At 42.6% G+C, this 16,309-nt stretch overlaps 1 protein-coding gene across 14 annotated transcripts in view; it reads right to left on the bottom strand.

Moving 5' to 3' along the window:
* The window catches only part of sgip1a (SH3GL interacting endocytic adaptor 1a), a 279,362-nt gene that overhangs the window by 58,578 nt on the left and 204,475 nt on the right, over nucleotides 1-16,309 (bottom strand). For 11 of the 14 annotated variants that reach the window (XM_072574089.1, XM_072574080.1, XM_072574094.1 and 8 more), the window contains 3 exons: nucleotides 7,214-7,288; nucleotides 5,471-5,968; nucleotides 2,113-2,237 (listed from right to left, as the gene is read on the bottom strand). In XM_072574089.1, coding sequence (XP_072430190.1) covers nucleotides 2,113-2,237; nucleotides 5,471-5,968; nucleotides 7,214-7,288 — 698 coding nt within the window. The remainder of the gene's footprint in view (nucleotides 1-2,112; nucleotides 2,238-5,470; nucleotides 5,969-7,213; nucleotides 7,289-16,309) is intronic. The other 3 variants (XM_072574090.1, XM_072574091.1, XM_072574092.1) reach the window with 1 other exon arrangement.

Below are 16,309 nucleotides of genomic sequence, written 5' to 3'. Positions count from 1 at the left end.
AATGAGGTGACCATGCCAGATGTAATCATACACTGTCCCTTCCTCCCGAGGCCAGTTTGTTCCTTACTGATGATGGACATCTTCCTATCTATGCTTTACCATATTAGCCCCTTGCATACTCTTACTCCCCTTCACAATCTTCATTCCAACGTCCCCACTGCCTGCAGCCCCCAGTCCTGATGACTAACTTGCTAACTCTTCTTCCCACAGCAATGGCACACCCCCCAACCCGCTGCAACCCTCTTTCTGCTTACTTTCTGCGGATGAAGCTGCTGGACTGAACATGACCCACCACCTTGTATAATATAACGGGGCAAACAAGTGCCCAGACCCCTGCCTGGTGGTTGTATATCTCCCCAACTGTGTTAGCCCTAATGCTGCAGACTGGCCAATGTAGAGCCACCGGACTGACCATGATCCAGTTCACAGGCTGCAGAGGCACAGACTGCCTGACTGAGAATACCTCGAGTGGATGGTTGACCATGGCTAAACCCCTGGACTGTCAGTGGAGGCTGCCCTTGACTTACTGAGCTGGAAACCCATGACTAGTGGTGCCTCCTTAGACTTTGGTGAGGATTACTCCCTGTTGAGAGCTGTCTGCTCCCTTGCTGCACATACAGTGTGTTTCTTGTGAAAGCTGCTGGCATGTGTGAAAAGCATCAAAGATGGGGCGAAATGCTCTTGACATCACGATTGGCCTCATTGGATTTATCAATTCCATTGCAAATCCTCTCATTGACCACATCGCTCTGACTCTAAAGATTCTACCCACTGTTTTTATGAATAAAAATGATTTTCTCAATAGCGTGTATTGTACAATTTATGGAACTTTAAATATAACAACCTAGAGGGTGAAACTATCGATTGACATAGGCTGGCAGTATGTTGGCATGGGGTTTAGAGGGTCCATGAGAAAATAGGCAGAGGTCAATAGATTACTAATATGTCAATGTGGATGGTGCAAGAGGAGTGTATGGGGCAGGAGGTGGGAGATTGAGAGGTTGAATGTTTTATATCTCTTATTTTAATTGCTGGACACAGTGCTGGAAACCCGAGGTCGACTTTCCACTGAGCCAACCTTGGCAACTGGCAGACTCCGTCAACTGCTCCTGGTTCACCAGGTCTGACTTCCAATCCAGCCTTCCCTCCCAAATCAAACATCTCTAAGGGTCGAGTTCATAGTGCTGAAGGTTCTCCTGACTCTGCACACTCAATCCAGTAATGAAAATCAGGACCTAAAAGGCTCTTTTAACATGTACACCATTTTTCAGCTCTTCTTGCTCTGCTGGAGTCTTGTAACTGCTTCAGTTACAGACAACATTCAGATGCATTCACAAATAATGGGTTTTGTATACATTTTACTGTTCGTGAACTATGTTCTGAAAATTGTTTATGCGTTAGAAAATGCTGACAATATCAAGAGGAGCCAGTACTGAAGCATTTTGTAAAATATGATTAAAAATGTCAAAAGAGTAAAAATACCTGATGCTTATAGCAGTCTCCACTGCACAAGAAGCATCACTTACGATATATTTCATATGGCAAAAGGAATGATTAGCATATCATAAATATACAGACTGGGCTTACACACTGCAGAACTCGCACACTTTAGACTGATTTAATGGGCTAAGGGGAAACTTGTCCATATCACTTCAACATTGGATGTAACTGGATCTTCACTCACATTCTCATGGTCTAGCCTGGGTTTGATGGTTGGTGGACAAGAATTCTGACATGTAATAATCCATCATTGTCTAGTTACTGAGCCGATTGGTCTATACCCTAAAGAGGCAGGAGGTGGGTACTGCAGATGCTGGAGATTAGTGTGGTGCTGGAAAAGCACAGCAGGTCAGGCAGCATCCAAGGAGCAGGAAAATCGACATTTCAGGCAAAAGCCCTTCATCAGGAACCCTGATGAAGAGCTTTTGCCTGAAACATCGATTATCCTGCTCTTCAGATGCTGCCTGACCTGCTGTGCTTTTCCAGCACCACACTAATCTAGACTCTAAACCCCACTTTCTCTCTGTTGACTCTGAGCAGCACATTTAATAATTCTTTTTTGTTATTCTCCAGGAACAGTTTAAATATAATGAATGGGACACCAAAACTTACCATGTCGGTAACACTAGGTTTTCCAGGAGGCAGTTTAGGCCGTGATGGAGGGCGAGGTGGTGGGGGAGGAGGAGTGTTACTGGTGATGCCCAATGGTGTTGCTGGACGGGCAGGAGATGAAGAACCTAAAAATAAATAAACAGGTTTTTAAATTTTACACGTCATGGGGGGTGTACTGAGGGAGGGTGGAGTTTTGCTCCTTTGAGCCCACAAAAGTTCCAGTCCCTTCAGCGGTCTTTACTGGCCAATCAATAACCTTATCCACCATCCACTGCTTTGCACACACCAGCACACCACACCGCACCACCCCACCCCACCCTCTCACACACACAAATCCCAAGAATGTGGCGCAAGCCCCATCTCCCCATTACCACGAGCTTTAGAAATCTACTCCAATGATACCTGTTGTATTTTCAGTGATGTTGGGGGTTCACTGCTGTTAAAGATTTGGCCATTTTTGGTGGACAGTCAATATGGTACATGCCAAAAGACTGTTCAATTGTACCTGAACATGATTATTATATCAGATTCATGAAAGATAAAATTATAAACAAACATGCTACACAACTGGAAGTTGGAGTGCTTGTATTTCCTTAGGATATTGCCATAAGAAGGATATACAGTATTGGGCTTTAAAGGGAGTGCAGCACAGTTTTACTAGATTGCTACCAGTACTCTAAGGATTAAACTATGAGGAGAGATTAAGCAAAACAGGATTGCAGATATTTTCTAATCATCCTGTTGTGACACACTCTGTAGGTGGTGAGATTGGAACCTGAGCCTCCTGCCTCAAAAGTTAGGACCACTACCACCCTGCCATAAGCACCCTTAAACTAAGAAATTTAGCAAGTTTAAGAATGATTTTATCACAATGTTGAAGATATTAAAGAATGCAGATAGGAAGAAATTGTATCTGGAACAGATGCCATGATCAAAGAATTAGATTGATCTTTCAAAAGTGACATTAGGAAATATGACTTTTTGGAAACGGTGATAGAAGTTTTGAACTCTCTTCTGCTAGATCCTAAATTAACTGTTAATTTTAAGAATGCCATACATAGATTTTTGTTAATTAATGACACTGGGGGAATCTGCCACAAAGGTGAGTATATGGAGTTTGTCCACAACTCGGTCAAGTGAATAGTGGAAGGGGTAAGAGGAATCAAGTGGCTTACTCCTGTTTCTTTGTTTTCAAAAATGATTAGCGTAGTCTCTATAGCATAGTTCATATTTATGGCCATTTTACTGCAAGGACAATATAAAACTTTTAATTTTTAAATATATATTTAGATTTTTTTCTCTTCTGACGTGCAGACTCTTGCTGTTCTTCCTATAGGAGACTAAGCACCATGTATCGGCAAACTGTGCACAACACCACTGTCAAGTCCAATGTCTACCAGTTTGGGGGCAGCAGAGGAGTTTAACATTGGCAATGGCACCAAGTGGGTAATATCAATTTAGCCACTTGTCGTATAAGTTAATCTGATATGTATTTCTGCTCAAGTCAATAAAAGACAAAATTGGGTCTGTGCACAACGAGCAGGCGCCAGAGACCTGGGTTCAATTCCCGCCTCAGGCAACTGACTGTGTGGAGTTTGTACATTCTCCCTGTGTCTGCGTGGGTTTCCTCCGGGTGCTCCGGTTTCCTCCCACAGTCCAAAGATGTGCAGGTCAGGTGAATTGGCCATGCTAAATTGCCCGTAGTGTTAGGTAAGGGGTAGATGTAGGGGTATGGGTGGGTTGCGCTTCGGCGGGGCGGTGTGGACTTGTTGGGCCGAAGGGCCTGTTTCCACACTGGAAGGAATCTAATCTAGGTGATATAGATATCACCTAGATACACCATGGGCCAGTTACACCCATTAACCTCCAGTCGTATTCCCAGGATAGCACTGTAAGAACCATACCTGAGTCTTCTCCTCCCAGTTCAAAGACACAAAGATAATTTTAATATCCTAACTGCAATCAGTTAATGCAACACAGATCATTGGGGAATTTAATGGTCTGTGAGATCAAGCACTACAACAGACAATACATTTCCTTACAAAGTGAGTGCATATTTTCATTCCCATCCCCATTGAATATATTTGTGAAAGGCGATTGATGTACAAACAAATAAAGGATTAATGGAAGCTGCAACATCAGCACAAAAAAGCCATATAACCATAAACTCTTGTTATGGTTATAAACCAATGAAGAAAAAGTGCATTCAGCAAGACACAAATCTGTTCTAATTACACAACAGGAGAGGTCTGGGGGAGGTAATAGAAATTGGCTGACAGCAAGTTGTTTTGAAGAGGTGAAATCTGTAGCATTGCCAACATTCATGATTTACTCATCCTTCATGCTGGGAATTTACATTAAAATTCCTGTCTGAAGCACATTCACTTGAAAATGAAAAATACAAATCACTGGACTCAGGAATAAATGGTCTACTATGGTGACACTGTCATCATAGCATTCAGTCAGTCCTTCACTGCAGTCAATAAAAGCGACCCAGGCCAGAGTTCAAACCTGGGATCTTCTCAATCAGTATGGATCAGTACTATGCCAATTACCCATTATCGGGAAAGTTCAGTCTTATTGCGGTTCTGATGTTCTATTTATATGGAAAATGCATCACTGATAGTGAAAATGAGACACCAACATTTCATTATCATTAAAAAGTTAGTTTCGTATCTGATTACATCCAGGGCATGAATCTATAAACGCAGAGAACAGCAATGGAGCAGCAGAAACCATGACCGTATTTGGTTAACACTCCAATGGACTCAGCGACTTACAAAGAGGGGAGAACAGAACCAAAGGATACAGGCCCCCACACCAGCCATTCTGTCCTGTTACTGTAACAGCAATGTAATAATAGGGATGAGTTAAATAAAAGGGTTTTTTTTAAACCATTGATGTAGTTCCAAGTCCCATTCAAAGGCATACTTTTAGTCAATGTACTGTTAGTCGATCCCAACGAATCTACAACTAGATTTTGCATGGATATTTTAAAACTGTAGCATCTTGTACAATTGACCAGTCTGTCCTCAACTGAAATCTTAATTCCTTGATGTGCTGCTGGATGGGAAGACACTGCAGGATGTACCATATCCTACATAAAGCCTAAAAACCTGTCGGCCAGTTTCATGTAAAGGTTGGAGGTGAAGCTTTTATGGGTAGTGGTGCATGGAATGTCACTCACGTTCCTTCAAAAGAACACAAAAAAGCAGAGCTCAGCACAGAATGGAACAGCACAAATACAACAGGACAGAAGCAGGAAGAAGCCACTCATGTTGCTGACAGTGAGGCTTCTTAGTGGAGGCTGGCTCCAGTGTGGGCATGCTGATGCAGTGTTTAACCGAACACCACGTACCACTGCTGTTGGACACGCCACTGCCTGAACTGGGTCCTGGAGAAGATACCACTGTTCTGTAGGTAGGTGGTGGAGGGGGAGGGGGCGTGGTCTTTTGTCCCAAAGTGAGCTCTTTCAGGGAGGAGGACGACTCGCTCTTTTCACTCTTGACCAAAACCTGCTCAGAACTTTTTTTCTCACTCCCATCATGGTCTAGAGGCACAGAAACACTCGGAGGGACATCAAGGGACCTGTTTTCACCCAGAGCCACTGGTGAGACCTCATTTCTCGAAGGTTGATCAGAGAAATCGATCCACTTGTTCTTCGCCAGGATTACTCCAGATCTGTGAGATATAACTGGGCCAAAAATATCATCCAGGTCACTGATAGACAACAGTTTGTCTGGCTGGAGCTCTGCTTTGCCCTGGTCACTCCCTACAGTCCCATGGGCTGAATTCGGTAAAGGTTGCTGCGTTGCTGCATCAAGGTCTGACTTGGTACCTTTCAGAATTGTGCGGTCTTAAGTGCAAAATTCAAGAGTGAAAACATCAGGAATCAAGAGGACAAAATATTAAACACAAAGTAAAACTCAAGAACATATACAAACAATCAGTGTCAAAAATTGAAAATTCCAGTGTTACTGAAGAAATAGATTTTAAACATTTTTTAGGAAATACAAAAATGGATTTTTCCTAATGCTCTGCTACCCTGCACCACTTTCTCCTATCCCTCTCTCCATTCTTCTGAAAGCACTGGGATTTTTGGGTTACTTTCTGATACTTTGCTCTAGCAACTATTTTTTTCCATGCCTGAGCCAACATAATGAGTGTCACACATAATTCTGTCATTTCTACAGTCATACATGTACTTTCCAGAAAACAGAATTAGATATGCAAGTAGGACACTGTCAGATTGTTGTCTTCTTCCTAAACGGTGTTGAATCCTATGTAGCACCCTACCCCCTTGTCCTTAGAGGGTCCCTTGATCAGCACTAATCGCTGTAGGATCAAGGGACTGGGCACAAGGCACAGAGTTTCCATGGCTTTCCTCTCCCTGTGATATCCTCCCTGAAGACACCAACCTCTCAAACTGCACTTATCCTTCCTCCAGGAGATCCTTTATCTTGGGAATCTGGAGGTGTTGGGGTTATTACAGCAGCTGCCATGGCCTGCAACATGGCTCTGCTGATATCTGGAGTTCTATGGCCTGGGAATGGCTGGCAGCTCTTGGCAGCTGGACATTCTTGTTCCAGGATTCAATTTCAGCTACCTCACTGCAGATAGATCCAATGTGCTCTCTCATCTTTGTATCTCTCAGGAATCCCACCTGCTTTTGGACTAAGACCAAAAACAGAAATATCCTGGCCTAGGAGATCCATTTATTGGTTGAATACACTGGGGTTATCTTCAAAATACAATGTTTTTCAAAATTTGTTCACAAGGGAATTGAGATCCAGTGAACAAACCAGCTGGATTACTATTTTCCAAATGTTATAATATTTAATGTTTTGTGAACTGAAAGAGGCATAAAAAGGCTGAAAAAAAATAGTCACTTAAAAATGAAAGGTAGTTCTCCCTGTCTTGTAGGTTAATTTATGGCTATTCATAGTTGCATTAAATCTATACCACAAAACAGGTCATTCATTCAGCTAACTTGTCTATGTTGCCATTTTATGCTCTACTCCAGTCCATGGAAAAGGCGGTAATTAACAGGTCGGCTGTATTAAACTCAAGCGTTACAAAGCATTAAACTAAAAAGCCCTACCTGAACCTTCTGCTGATGGTGACCCTGTGCGAGGTGGGGTAGCTGGAACATTTTTTGGAGGAAGTGGTGGGGGAGCTGCAATGAAAAACCAGGAAAAAAAAAGCAAGTTGTGAAATTAAAGTCTTACAAATACAACGTTTATAATGTTACGATGTTTAGAGGCTGTTTCTTTAAGTTCTGAGTAAAATAGAAGAATGAGGTCATGTGATCTTCTGAATTCTGCCTGACAATAAGCTGTGGTGGCTTGCTAATTAAAAGGTTAAAGCAAGACTCAGATAGTTTCACTGGGAGAAAGTGCAATCTATTCATATCTGCAGCCAATGGTAAGAGCATCTGAATTGTGGATAAATTATTAACCTCCAGACTCACAACCAAGTGTAAAGAATATCAGCTTTTCTGGAAGGGTATACTTTAAAATACTTACTTAACTTCAAAAGGAAATGAACACAGTTGGGGATCTGAAAAATAGCTAATTAGTATCTTTATTTAGATACAAGACCCATGTTATTCATACAACTTGGGTGATTGGCTTTGAGAAGGAAGAGTCTACAACAAGTCATTGCAGTACTGGGTTACCAGGATTTTCTGAAATATTCCTGACACCCTCAGAGACAAGAAAGTCCAAGAACCTGAGTGAGAGAGAGAGAGAGAGAGAGAGAGAGAGAGAGAGAGAGAGAGAGAGAGAGAGAGAGAGAGAGAGAGAGAGAGAGAGAGAGAGAGAGAAAAAGAGAAAGCAAGAAAGAGAGAGATCCAGAAGTCAGTTAGGAACTCAGATTGGACAGACTAAGTTCATGAGGATTTAATTAAGGCTGGATTTGATTAGCTTTGACTAGAAAGAGGAATCTCTATGGTACCTCTCATCATAAAAGTTATTTTGGATTAAAAGTAAACTGGTTAGAAAAGAAAAAGGAAAACAGATCACCAGGAATGGAGAATATCTTGTGACAGGTTCCAGGAGAGTAAAGGTACAACTGTGACATGTGACTTTGGACATGTTAAAGGCCATATGGCTTAAAAGTCACATGTAGTTAGAGTTATTTACAAAAACTGTTATTCCAATGTTGCTTTTAGTTAACTACAATAACTGTATTAAAATGTGAAATCTTGTGATCTTTTTTGATGCTCCCTGGAATTCATATATCTTTCCAAAAGCTGTCAGTCTCTATGGGAATTATAACAAAAGAGAGAACATTATTTGTTGAGTTTTACACTATTCAAAGATAACAGTAAGGAAACTTATCATTAATAGATTAAAAAAATGATTTTTGCAATCACAAAATCAGTAACATATCAGTGATGAGGTGGAGAAATAATTTGCAGGCCTATAATATGGCTCATCAATTTTGAAGTCTAGTCATTATTGTTTTGAGGGCAAAACACACCAGCTAATTTTGAACATAGTAAACAAATAAATAGCAGAAAGAGAACTTGCTGCTTGCTTCAATAAAATGGCACAAAATATTTTACAGGTGGAGCCTCAGCTAACAGTCTCATTCATATTACATCACTTCTTAACATAAGAGTATCCTCTCAGAACAGTACTGAAGAATCAGCATAGATCAAGTCCTGAAGTCAGGCTTGAACCCACAACTTTCGGATTAACTCAACTTATCTTGACACTTAAAGGTACATTTCCTTTTTTTTTTAAAAAGAAAGGGGCAAATGCAAACATAGAAAATATAAATGATAAATACTATTTCCTTAGTTGGTAAATGAATTTTTCAGTGTGTAAAGCTATTGTACAGGCCAATTAAGTACTGGACTATTTTCCTGTGGACTGATCAATGATCATCAACTGCACGAGGACAGTCTGTTTCAAATTCAAGACCTGAAGCCATAAGAGCAGTGCAAAGAGATCAGATGTTTCTTAAAAATTCAGGGCTGGTACTATATTGCAATTACTTTTCTTTCCTCTTGTACACACACATATTCATTTAATAACATGCACAGTACTGCAGTTACATAACACATAGGCCTCTACAGTTGTCACTGTAGTTTGAGAAATGCTTAGTTCCCAGATGCTGTACCGAGGAAAAGGGGGTGGGGCTGAAAAGTTGGCAGTAGTAATGTGGGGCAAGGGATTATTCCTCAGTCAGTGAGTTCTACTTCGAGCATGGGGTAATGTCAAACATCAGTGACTGGGTGGGAGTGGAATTTTAATATTTTATCAACAGAATTGGAAGCGGTTGGGCCAGGAGCCTGAACACTTCATACCCAACCTGCATCTTGAGATTCCAGTCAATTTGATTGTGAAAGGGGAAAGATTTAGAAGGGATCTGAGGGGTAACTTCTTCATGTTGGGGATGTTGCATGTACGGAACGGCTGCCACGGAGGATGGTTGAGTTGGGAACAGTTGCAACACATAAAGGGCACTTGAATGTGTAAAGGGGAGGGTTTTGGAGCAGCATGGGGCAAATGCCGTCAAATGCAACTCGGACAGATTGGGATGGCTGGTCAGTATAGATAAGTTGGATGAAGGGTCTGTTTCCATGCTGTAATTAATTTGTTGAGTAACATTGGTTGCATTTTCTTTGAACTGCAACAAGACATTTTCAATTTAGGCATGAAAAATCTGGGATAAATAGCTTAAAAAGGTTAGATGGTAGAGAAGCACCGCCAGACATTTAGGGTGTTACTTTACACTTCTCATAAAGCCTTTATTTGCTGAGAAGTGTAAGTCATTACTAACTTGGAAAGTAGAGGATGGTATCAAGTTGAAAGTTTAGGTATACAGTGCTGTGAAAATTATGGTAGACCAGAGGGAGAACATTTTAGAAACCTGTGAAAGAAGATTTAAAATTGGTAAAAATAAATTGAGTAAAAGAGCAAGCTTTTTTTTCCCAAAAAGATAGGAATAGTATAAAATACTTCCTCATCATTCAACACCATTTCAGCAGCAGGAGTCGAGAGAACGTGAGCCGGGGGCAGCCAGGAAGGTAAATTTGAATATAAAATACTTACCTCGCGAGTCCAAAGGAATGGGGGTCGGGTGGCATTACTAGTCAGGGATTGTATCACAGCTGCAGACAGGAAGATCGACAAGGAGGGTTTGTCTACAGTCAGTATGTGTGGAAGTCAGAAACAGGAAAGGAGCAGTCACTTTATTGGGTGTTTTCTACAGAGACACAGAGGAGCAGATTAGGAGACAGATTTTGGAAAGATGCAGAAGTAACAGGGTTGTTGTCATGGGTGACTTCAACTTCCCTAATATTGATCGGAACCTCCTTAGTACAAATAGTTTGGATGGAGAAGTGTTTGTCAGGTGTGCTCAGGAAAGGTTTCTGACTCAATATAGGCTGACTATAGGGGAGGCCATATTGGATTTGGGTTGAGAGTGTAGTGTTGGAAAAGCACAGCTGATCAGGCAGCGTCCGAGAAGCAGCGGAACTGAAGTTTTGGGCACAAGCGCTTCATCAGGAAGGAGACTGATGAAGGGCCTATTCCCAAAATGTTGATTCTCCTGGTCCTCAGACACTGCCTGACCAGCTGTACTTTTCCAACACCACACACTTGACTCTGATCTCCAGCATCTGCAAACCTTCTTCCTTCATATTGGATTTGGTGCTTGGCAATGGACCAGGCCAGGTATCTGATCTCTTGGTGGGATAGCATTTCGGTGATAGTGATCACAACTCCTTGACTTTTGCTATAGTCATGGAGAGGGACAGGAGCAGATGGAATGGGAAAATATTTAATTGGGGAAGGGGGAATTACAATGCTATTAGGCAGGAACTGGGGCACCTAAACTGGGAACAGATGTTTGCAGGGAAATGCACAACAGAAATCTGGAGGTTGTTTAGGGAACACTTGCTGATAATGCTGGACAGGTTTGTCTCACAGAGGCAAGGAAGGGGTGGGAAGTTAAAAGAACCTTGGGTGACAAGGGATATGGAAGAATTCATGAAGAGGAAGAAGGAAGCTTACTTAAGGTTGAGGAGGCAAGGATTGGACCGAGCCTTACAGGGTTATAAGGCAGCCAGGCAGGAACTGAAGAACTGACTTGTGTGAGCTAGGAAGGGATATGAAAAAGCTTTAGCGGGCAGGATTAAGGAAAACCCTAAGACATTGTACACTTATGTGAGGAACACGAGGACAGCCATAGAACAGTACAGCATAGAACAGGCCCTTCAGCCCACAATGTTGTGCCGAACATTGATCCTCATGTAAGGTAAACCTAATGTACGAACCCTCAAATTTCTGTGACCATATGCATGTCCAGCAGTCTCTTAAATATCCCTAATGACTTTGCTTCCGCAACTGCTGCTCGCAACGCATTCCATGCTCTCCCAACTCTCTGCATAAAGAACCCGCCTCTGACTTCCCCTCTATACTTTCCGCTAAACAGCTTAAAACAATGACCCCTTGTGTTAACAATTTCTGCCCTGGGAAAACGTCTCTGGCTATCAACTCTGTCTATGCCTCTCATTATCTTGTACACCTCAATTAGGTCCGCTCTCTTCCTTTTTTCCAACGAAAGAAGTCTGAGCTCAGTCAACCTTTCTTCATAAGATAAGCCCTTCTCTCCAAAGCATCCACATCTTTCCTATAAAAGGGCGACCAGAACTGGACACAGTATTCCAAGTGCAGTCTAACCAAAGTTTTATAGAGCTGCATCAAGATCTCACGGCTCTTAAACTCAATCCCCCCGTTAATGAAAGCCAAAACACCATATGCTTTCTTAACAACCCTGTCCACTTGGGGGGCAATTTTAAGGGATCAATGTACCTGCACACCAAGATCTCGCTGTTCCTCCACATTACAGGATTAAAGACAGGATTCTTGGCACTCAACTTTCAAGTTCGACCTTCCAAAATGCATCACTTCGCATTTATCCAGGTTGAACTCCATCTGCCACTTCTCAGCCAATCTCTACATCCTGTCAATGTCACGCTGCAGCCTACAACAGTCCTCTATTCTGTCAACATCCCCAACCTTTGTGTTGTCTGCAAACTTGCTAACCCATCCTTCAATCTCCTCATCCAAGTCATTAATAAAAGTTATCCAGACAGCTAACTTTCCCTGTATCCCATTCCTCCTGACCTTCTGAATGAGTCTACCATGGGGAACCTTATCAAATGCCTTGCTGAAGTCCACATCCACCACATCCACTGCTCGACCCTCATCAACTTGCCTAGTAACATCCTCAAAGAACTCAATAAGATTTGAGAGGCATGACCTGCCCCTCACAAAGCCGTGGTGACTGCATTTAATCAAGCCATGCTCTTCCAGATGGTCATAAATCCTATCCCCCAGAATCCTTTCTAACACCTTGCAGAAGACAGACGTGAGACTGACTGGTCTGTAATTGCCGGGGATTTCCCTATTTCCTTTCTTGGAGAAATTTTCTTCCCTCCAGTCCTCATGTACGACTCTGGTGGAGAGCGAAGAGGCAAAGATCTTCGCAAGCGGTGAAGCAATCACATTTCTTGCTTCCCAGAGCAGCAGAGGACAAATCTGGTCTGGCCCTGGCGACTTGTCAATCTTAATATTTGTCAAAGTTTTCAGCACATCAGCTTCCTCAATCTCTATCCATTCCAGCATGCTTACCTGCTCCTCAATGGTACAAGGTCCTTTTCTTTAGTAAAGACAGAAGCAAACAAAAAAACTCATTTAGGGCTTCCCCTACCACCTCAGACTCTATACACAAGTTCCCTATGCTATCCCTGATTGGCCCTACTCTTTCTTTGATAATTCTCTTATTCCTCACATACATGTAAAATGCCTTTGGATTCTCCCTAATCCTTCCTGCCAAGCCTTTTTTGTGCCCCCTCCTGGCTCTCCTCAGACCATTTTTGAGCTCCTTCCTCTCCTGCCTGTAATCCTCTAGAGCTGAGCAAGACCCTTGCTTCCTCCACCTTACGTAAACTGCCTTCTTTCTTTAGGCGAGAAGCTCCTCCGCTCTCATCATCCAATGTTCCTTTATCTTACCCCTTCTTGCCTGTCTCAGAGGAACACATTTATACATCACTCACAACAACTGTTCCTTAAACAGTCCCCACATGTCTACAGTGCCCTTTCCATGGAACAATTGCTCCCAGTCCATGCTTCCCAACTCACGTCTGATAGCATCATAGTTTCCTGTTCCCCAATTAAATACACTCCCATTGTGCCTGCTTCTCTCCTTCTCCATAGTTATGTAGAATGTGAGGGCAGTTGTGGTCACTATCACCAAAATGCTCTCCCACTGCAAGATCTGCCACCTGCCCCGGCTAGAGTGAGGTGGCATTGCACAGTAGAGTGGAATGCCAGCATGAGGGTAAAGTTGATCAGGGATAGTGGAGGGAACTTGTGTTTGGAGTCAGAGCAGGTAGTGGAGGTCTTTAATGAATACTTTGCTTTAGCATTCACTACTGAGAGGGACCTTGACATTTGTGAGGACAGCAAGAAACAAACTGATATGCTTGAACAGGTTGAGGTTAAGAAGGAGGATGTGCTGGAAATTTCAAAACACATGAGGATAGGTAAGTCTTCTGGGCCAGACAGGATACGCCCAAGGTTACTACAGGAAGTGAGGGAAGAGACTGCTGCACCTTTGGTAATGATCTTTGTGTCCACACTGTCCACTGGAGTAGTACCAGACGATTGAAGAGTGGCAAATGTTATTCCCTTGTTTAAGAAAGAAAATAGGAAAAACCCTGGGAATTACAGACCAGTCAGTCTTACATCTATAGTGTGCAAATTATTGGAAAGGATTTTGAGACAGGGTTTACGATTACTTGGAAAACCATAGCTTGATTAGAAACAATCCCTCGTAGGTCATGCCTCACAAACCTTACTGAACTCTTTGAGGATGGGACAAAACACACGGATGAAGGATAGCAGTGGACGTAGTGATTTTAGCAAGGTGTTTAATAAGGTTCCCCATGGTAGGCTCATTCAGGAAGTAAGGAGGCATGGGATACAGGGAAATCTGGCTGTCTGGATACTGAATTGGCTAGCCCGTAGAAGACAAAGGGTGGTAGTTGATGGAAAATATTCAGCCTGGAGTTTAGTGCCAGTGGTATTCCACAACGATCCGTTCTGGGACCTCTGCTCTTTGTGATTTTTATAAATGACTTGGATGAGGAAGTGAAAGGGTGAATTAGTAAGTTTGCAGTTGACATGAAGGGTGGAGGAGTGGTGGATAGTGTTGAGGGCTGTTGTAGGTTGTAACGAGACATTGACAGGAATACAGAACTCGGCCGATAAGTGGCAGATGGAGTTCAACCTGAAAAAGTGTGATGTGATTCATTTTGTAAGGTTGAATTTGAATGCAGAATATTGGGTTAAAGGCAGGATTCTTGGCAGTGTGATGGAACAGAGGGATCTTGGAGTCCATGTCCATAGATCCTTCAAAATTGCCATCCAAGTTCACACACAATTGTTAAGGCGTATGGTGCATTGGCTTTCATTAGCAGTTTAAGAGCCACAAGTTTATACTCTATCGAGCCCTGGGTTAGACCATACTTGGAATATGGTGATCAATTCTGGTCGCCTCATTATAGGAAGGATGTGGAAGCTTTAGAGAGGGTGCAGAGGAGATTTACCAGGATGCTGCCTGGACTGGAGGGCATGTCTTATGAAGCAATGTTGAGGGAGCTAGGACTTTTCTCATTACAGCGAAGGAGGACGTGAGATGACTTGATCGAGGCATAAATACTGTGGATAGCCAGAGACTTTTTGCCACAGCAGAAATGTCTATCATGAGGGGGCATAATTTTAAGGTAATTGGAGGAAGGTTTAGGGGAGATGAGGGTAGGTTCATTACAGAGTGTGGGTGAGTGCATGAAACGCGCTGCCTGAGGTGGTAGTAGTCAGATACATTAGGGACACTTGAGCGACTCTTGGATAGGCACATGGATAATAGTAAAATGAAGGGTTTGGAGGTTAGTTTGATCTTAGAGTAGGATTAAAGGTCGGCACAGCATCGAGGGCCAAAGGGCCTGTACTGTCCTATGTTCTAAAGCTACTGACTGTCATTGGAATTCTGGCTTCACAGGACATTCCAACAAGAACTGTACATATGACAGTTTAGGCCTTCACTGAAACTATACCAAATGTACTGCATATGACATTTTCCCGATGACTACTCATGTTATTTGCTACTTCTACCAGTCTGTGGCACTGGTAAACTTTGTTTGATGCAGTTCACTGACACCAATCCTCCCTTGTCTACAGCCTATCTAGTGATTAGTGGTAGAGGATACTACCACTAGATAAGACCCTGGGTCGGACGGGATTTATCCACGGATCCTCTGGGAAGCCAGGGAGGAGATTACAGAGCCTTTGGCTTCGATCTTTATATCGTCATTGGTGACAGGAGTAGTGCCAGAACACTGGAGGATAGCAAATATTGTTCACTTGTTTAAGAAAGGGAGTCAGGACAACCCTGGAAATTATAGGCCAGTGAGCCTTACTTCAGTTGTGGGTAAGGTGTAGGAAAAGGTTACAAGGTTTTACAATCATCTGGAAAGGAATAATTTGATTAAGGATAGTCAACACAGTTTGGTGAAGGGTGCCTCACTAACCTTATTGAGTTCTTAGAGAAGGTTACAAAACAAGTGGATGAAAGTAAAGCGGTTGATTTAGTGTATATGGACTTCAGAAAGGTGCTTGATAAGGTCCCACATGGTAGGCGATTGCACAAAATATGGAGTTTCAGGACTGAAGGTGATTTAGGGGTTTGGATCAGAAATTGGCTAGCTGAAAGACAGAGGGTGGTGGTTGATGGGAAATGTTCAACCTGGAATCCAGTTACCGTTGGTGTGCCGCAAGGATCTGTTTTGGGGCTACTGCTGATTGTCATTTTTATAAATGATCTGAATGTCTGTGTAGAAGGATGGGTTAGTAAATTTGCAGATGACACTAAGGTAGAGAGAGTTGTGGATAGTGCCGAAAGATATTGTGGGTCACAAAGGGACATAGGTAAGATGCAGAGCTGGACTGAGAAGTGGCAAATGGAGCTTAATGTGGAAAAGTGTGAGGTAGTTCACTTTGGAAGGAGTAACAGGAATGCAGAGTACTGGGCTAATGGTAAAGTTCTTGGTAGTGTAGATGAACAGAGATCTGAGTGTCCTGGTGCATAAATCCCTGAAAGTTGCCACCCAGGTTGATAG

Source organism: Chiloscyllium punctatum, chromosome 7 (genome assembly GCF_047496795.1).
Source record: "Chiloscyllium punctatum isolate Juve2018m chromosome 7, sChiPun1.3, whole genome shotgun sequence".
Classification (NCBI taxonomy): Eukaryota; Metazoa; Chordata; class Chondrichthyes; order Orectolobiformes; family Hemiscylliidae; genus Chiloscyllium; species Chiloscyllium punctatum.
Note: the sequence above shows the minus strand (reverse complement) of the source record. Positions and strands in the feature narration are given on the sequence as shown.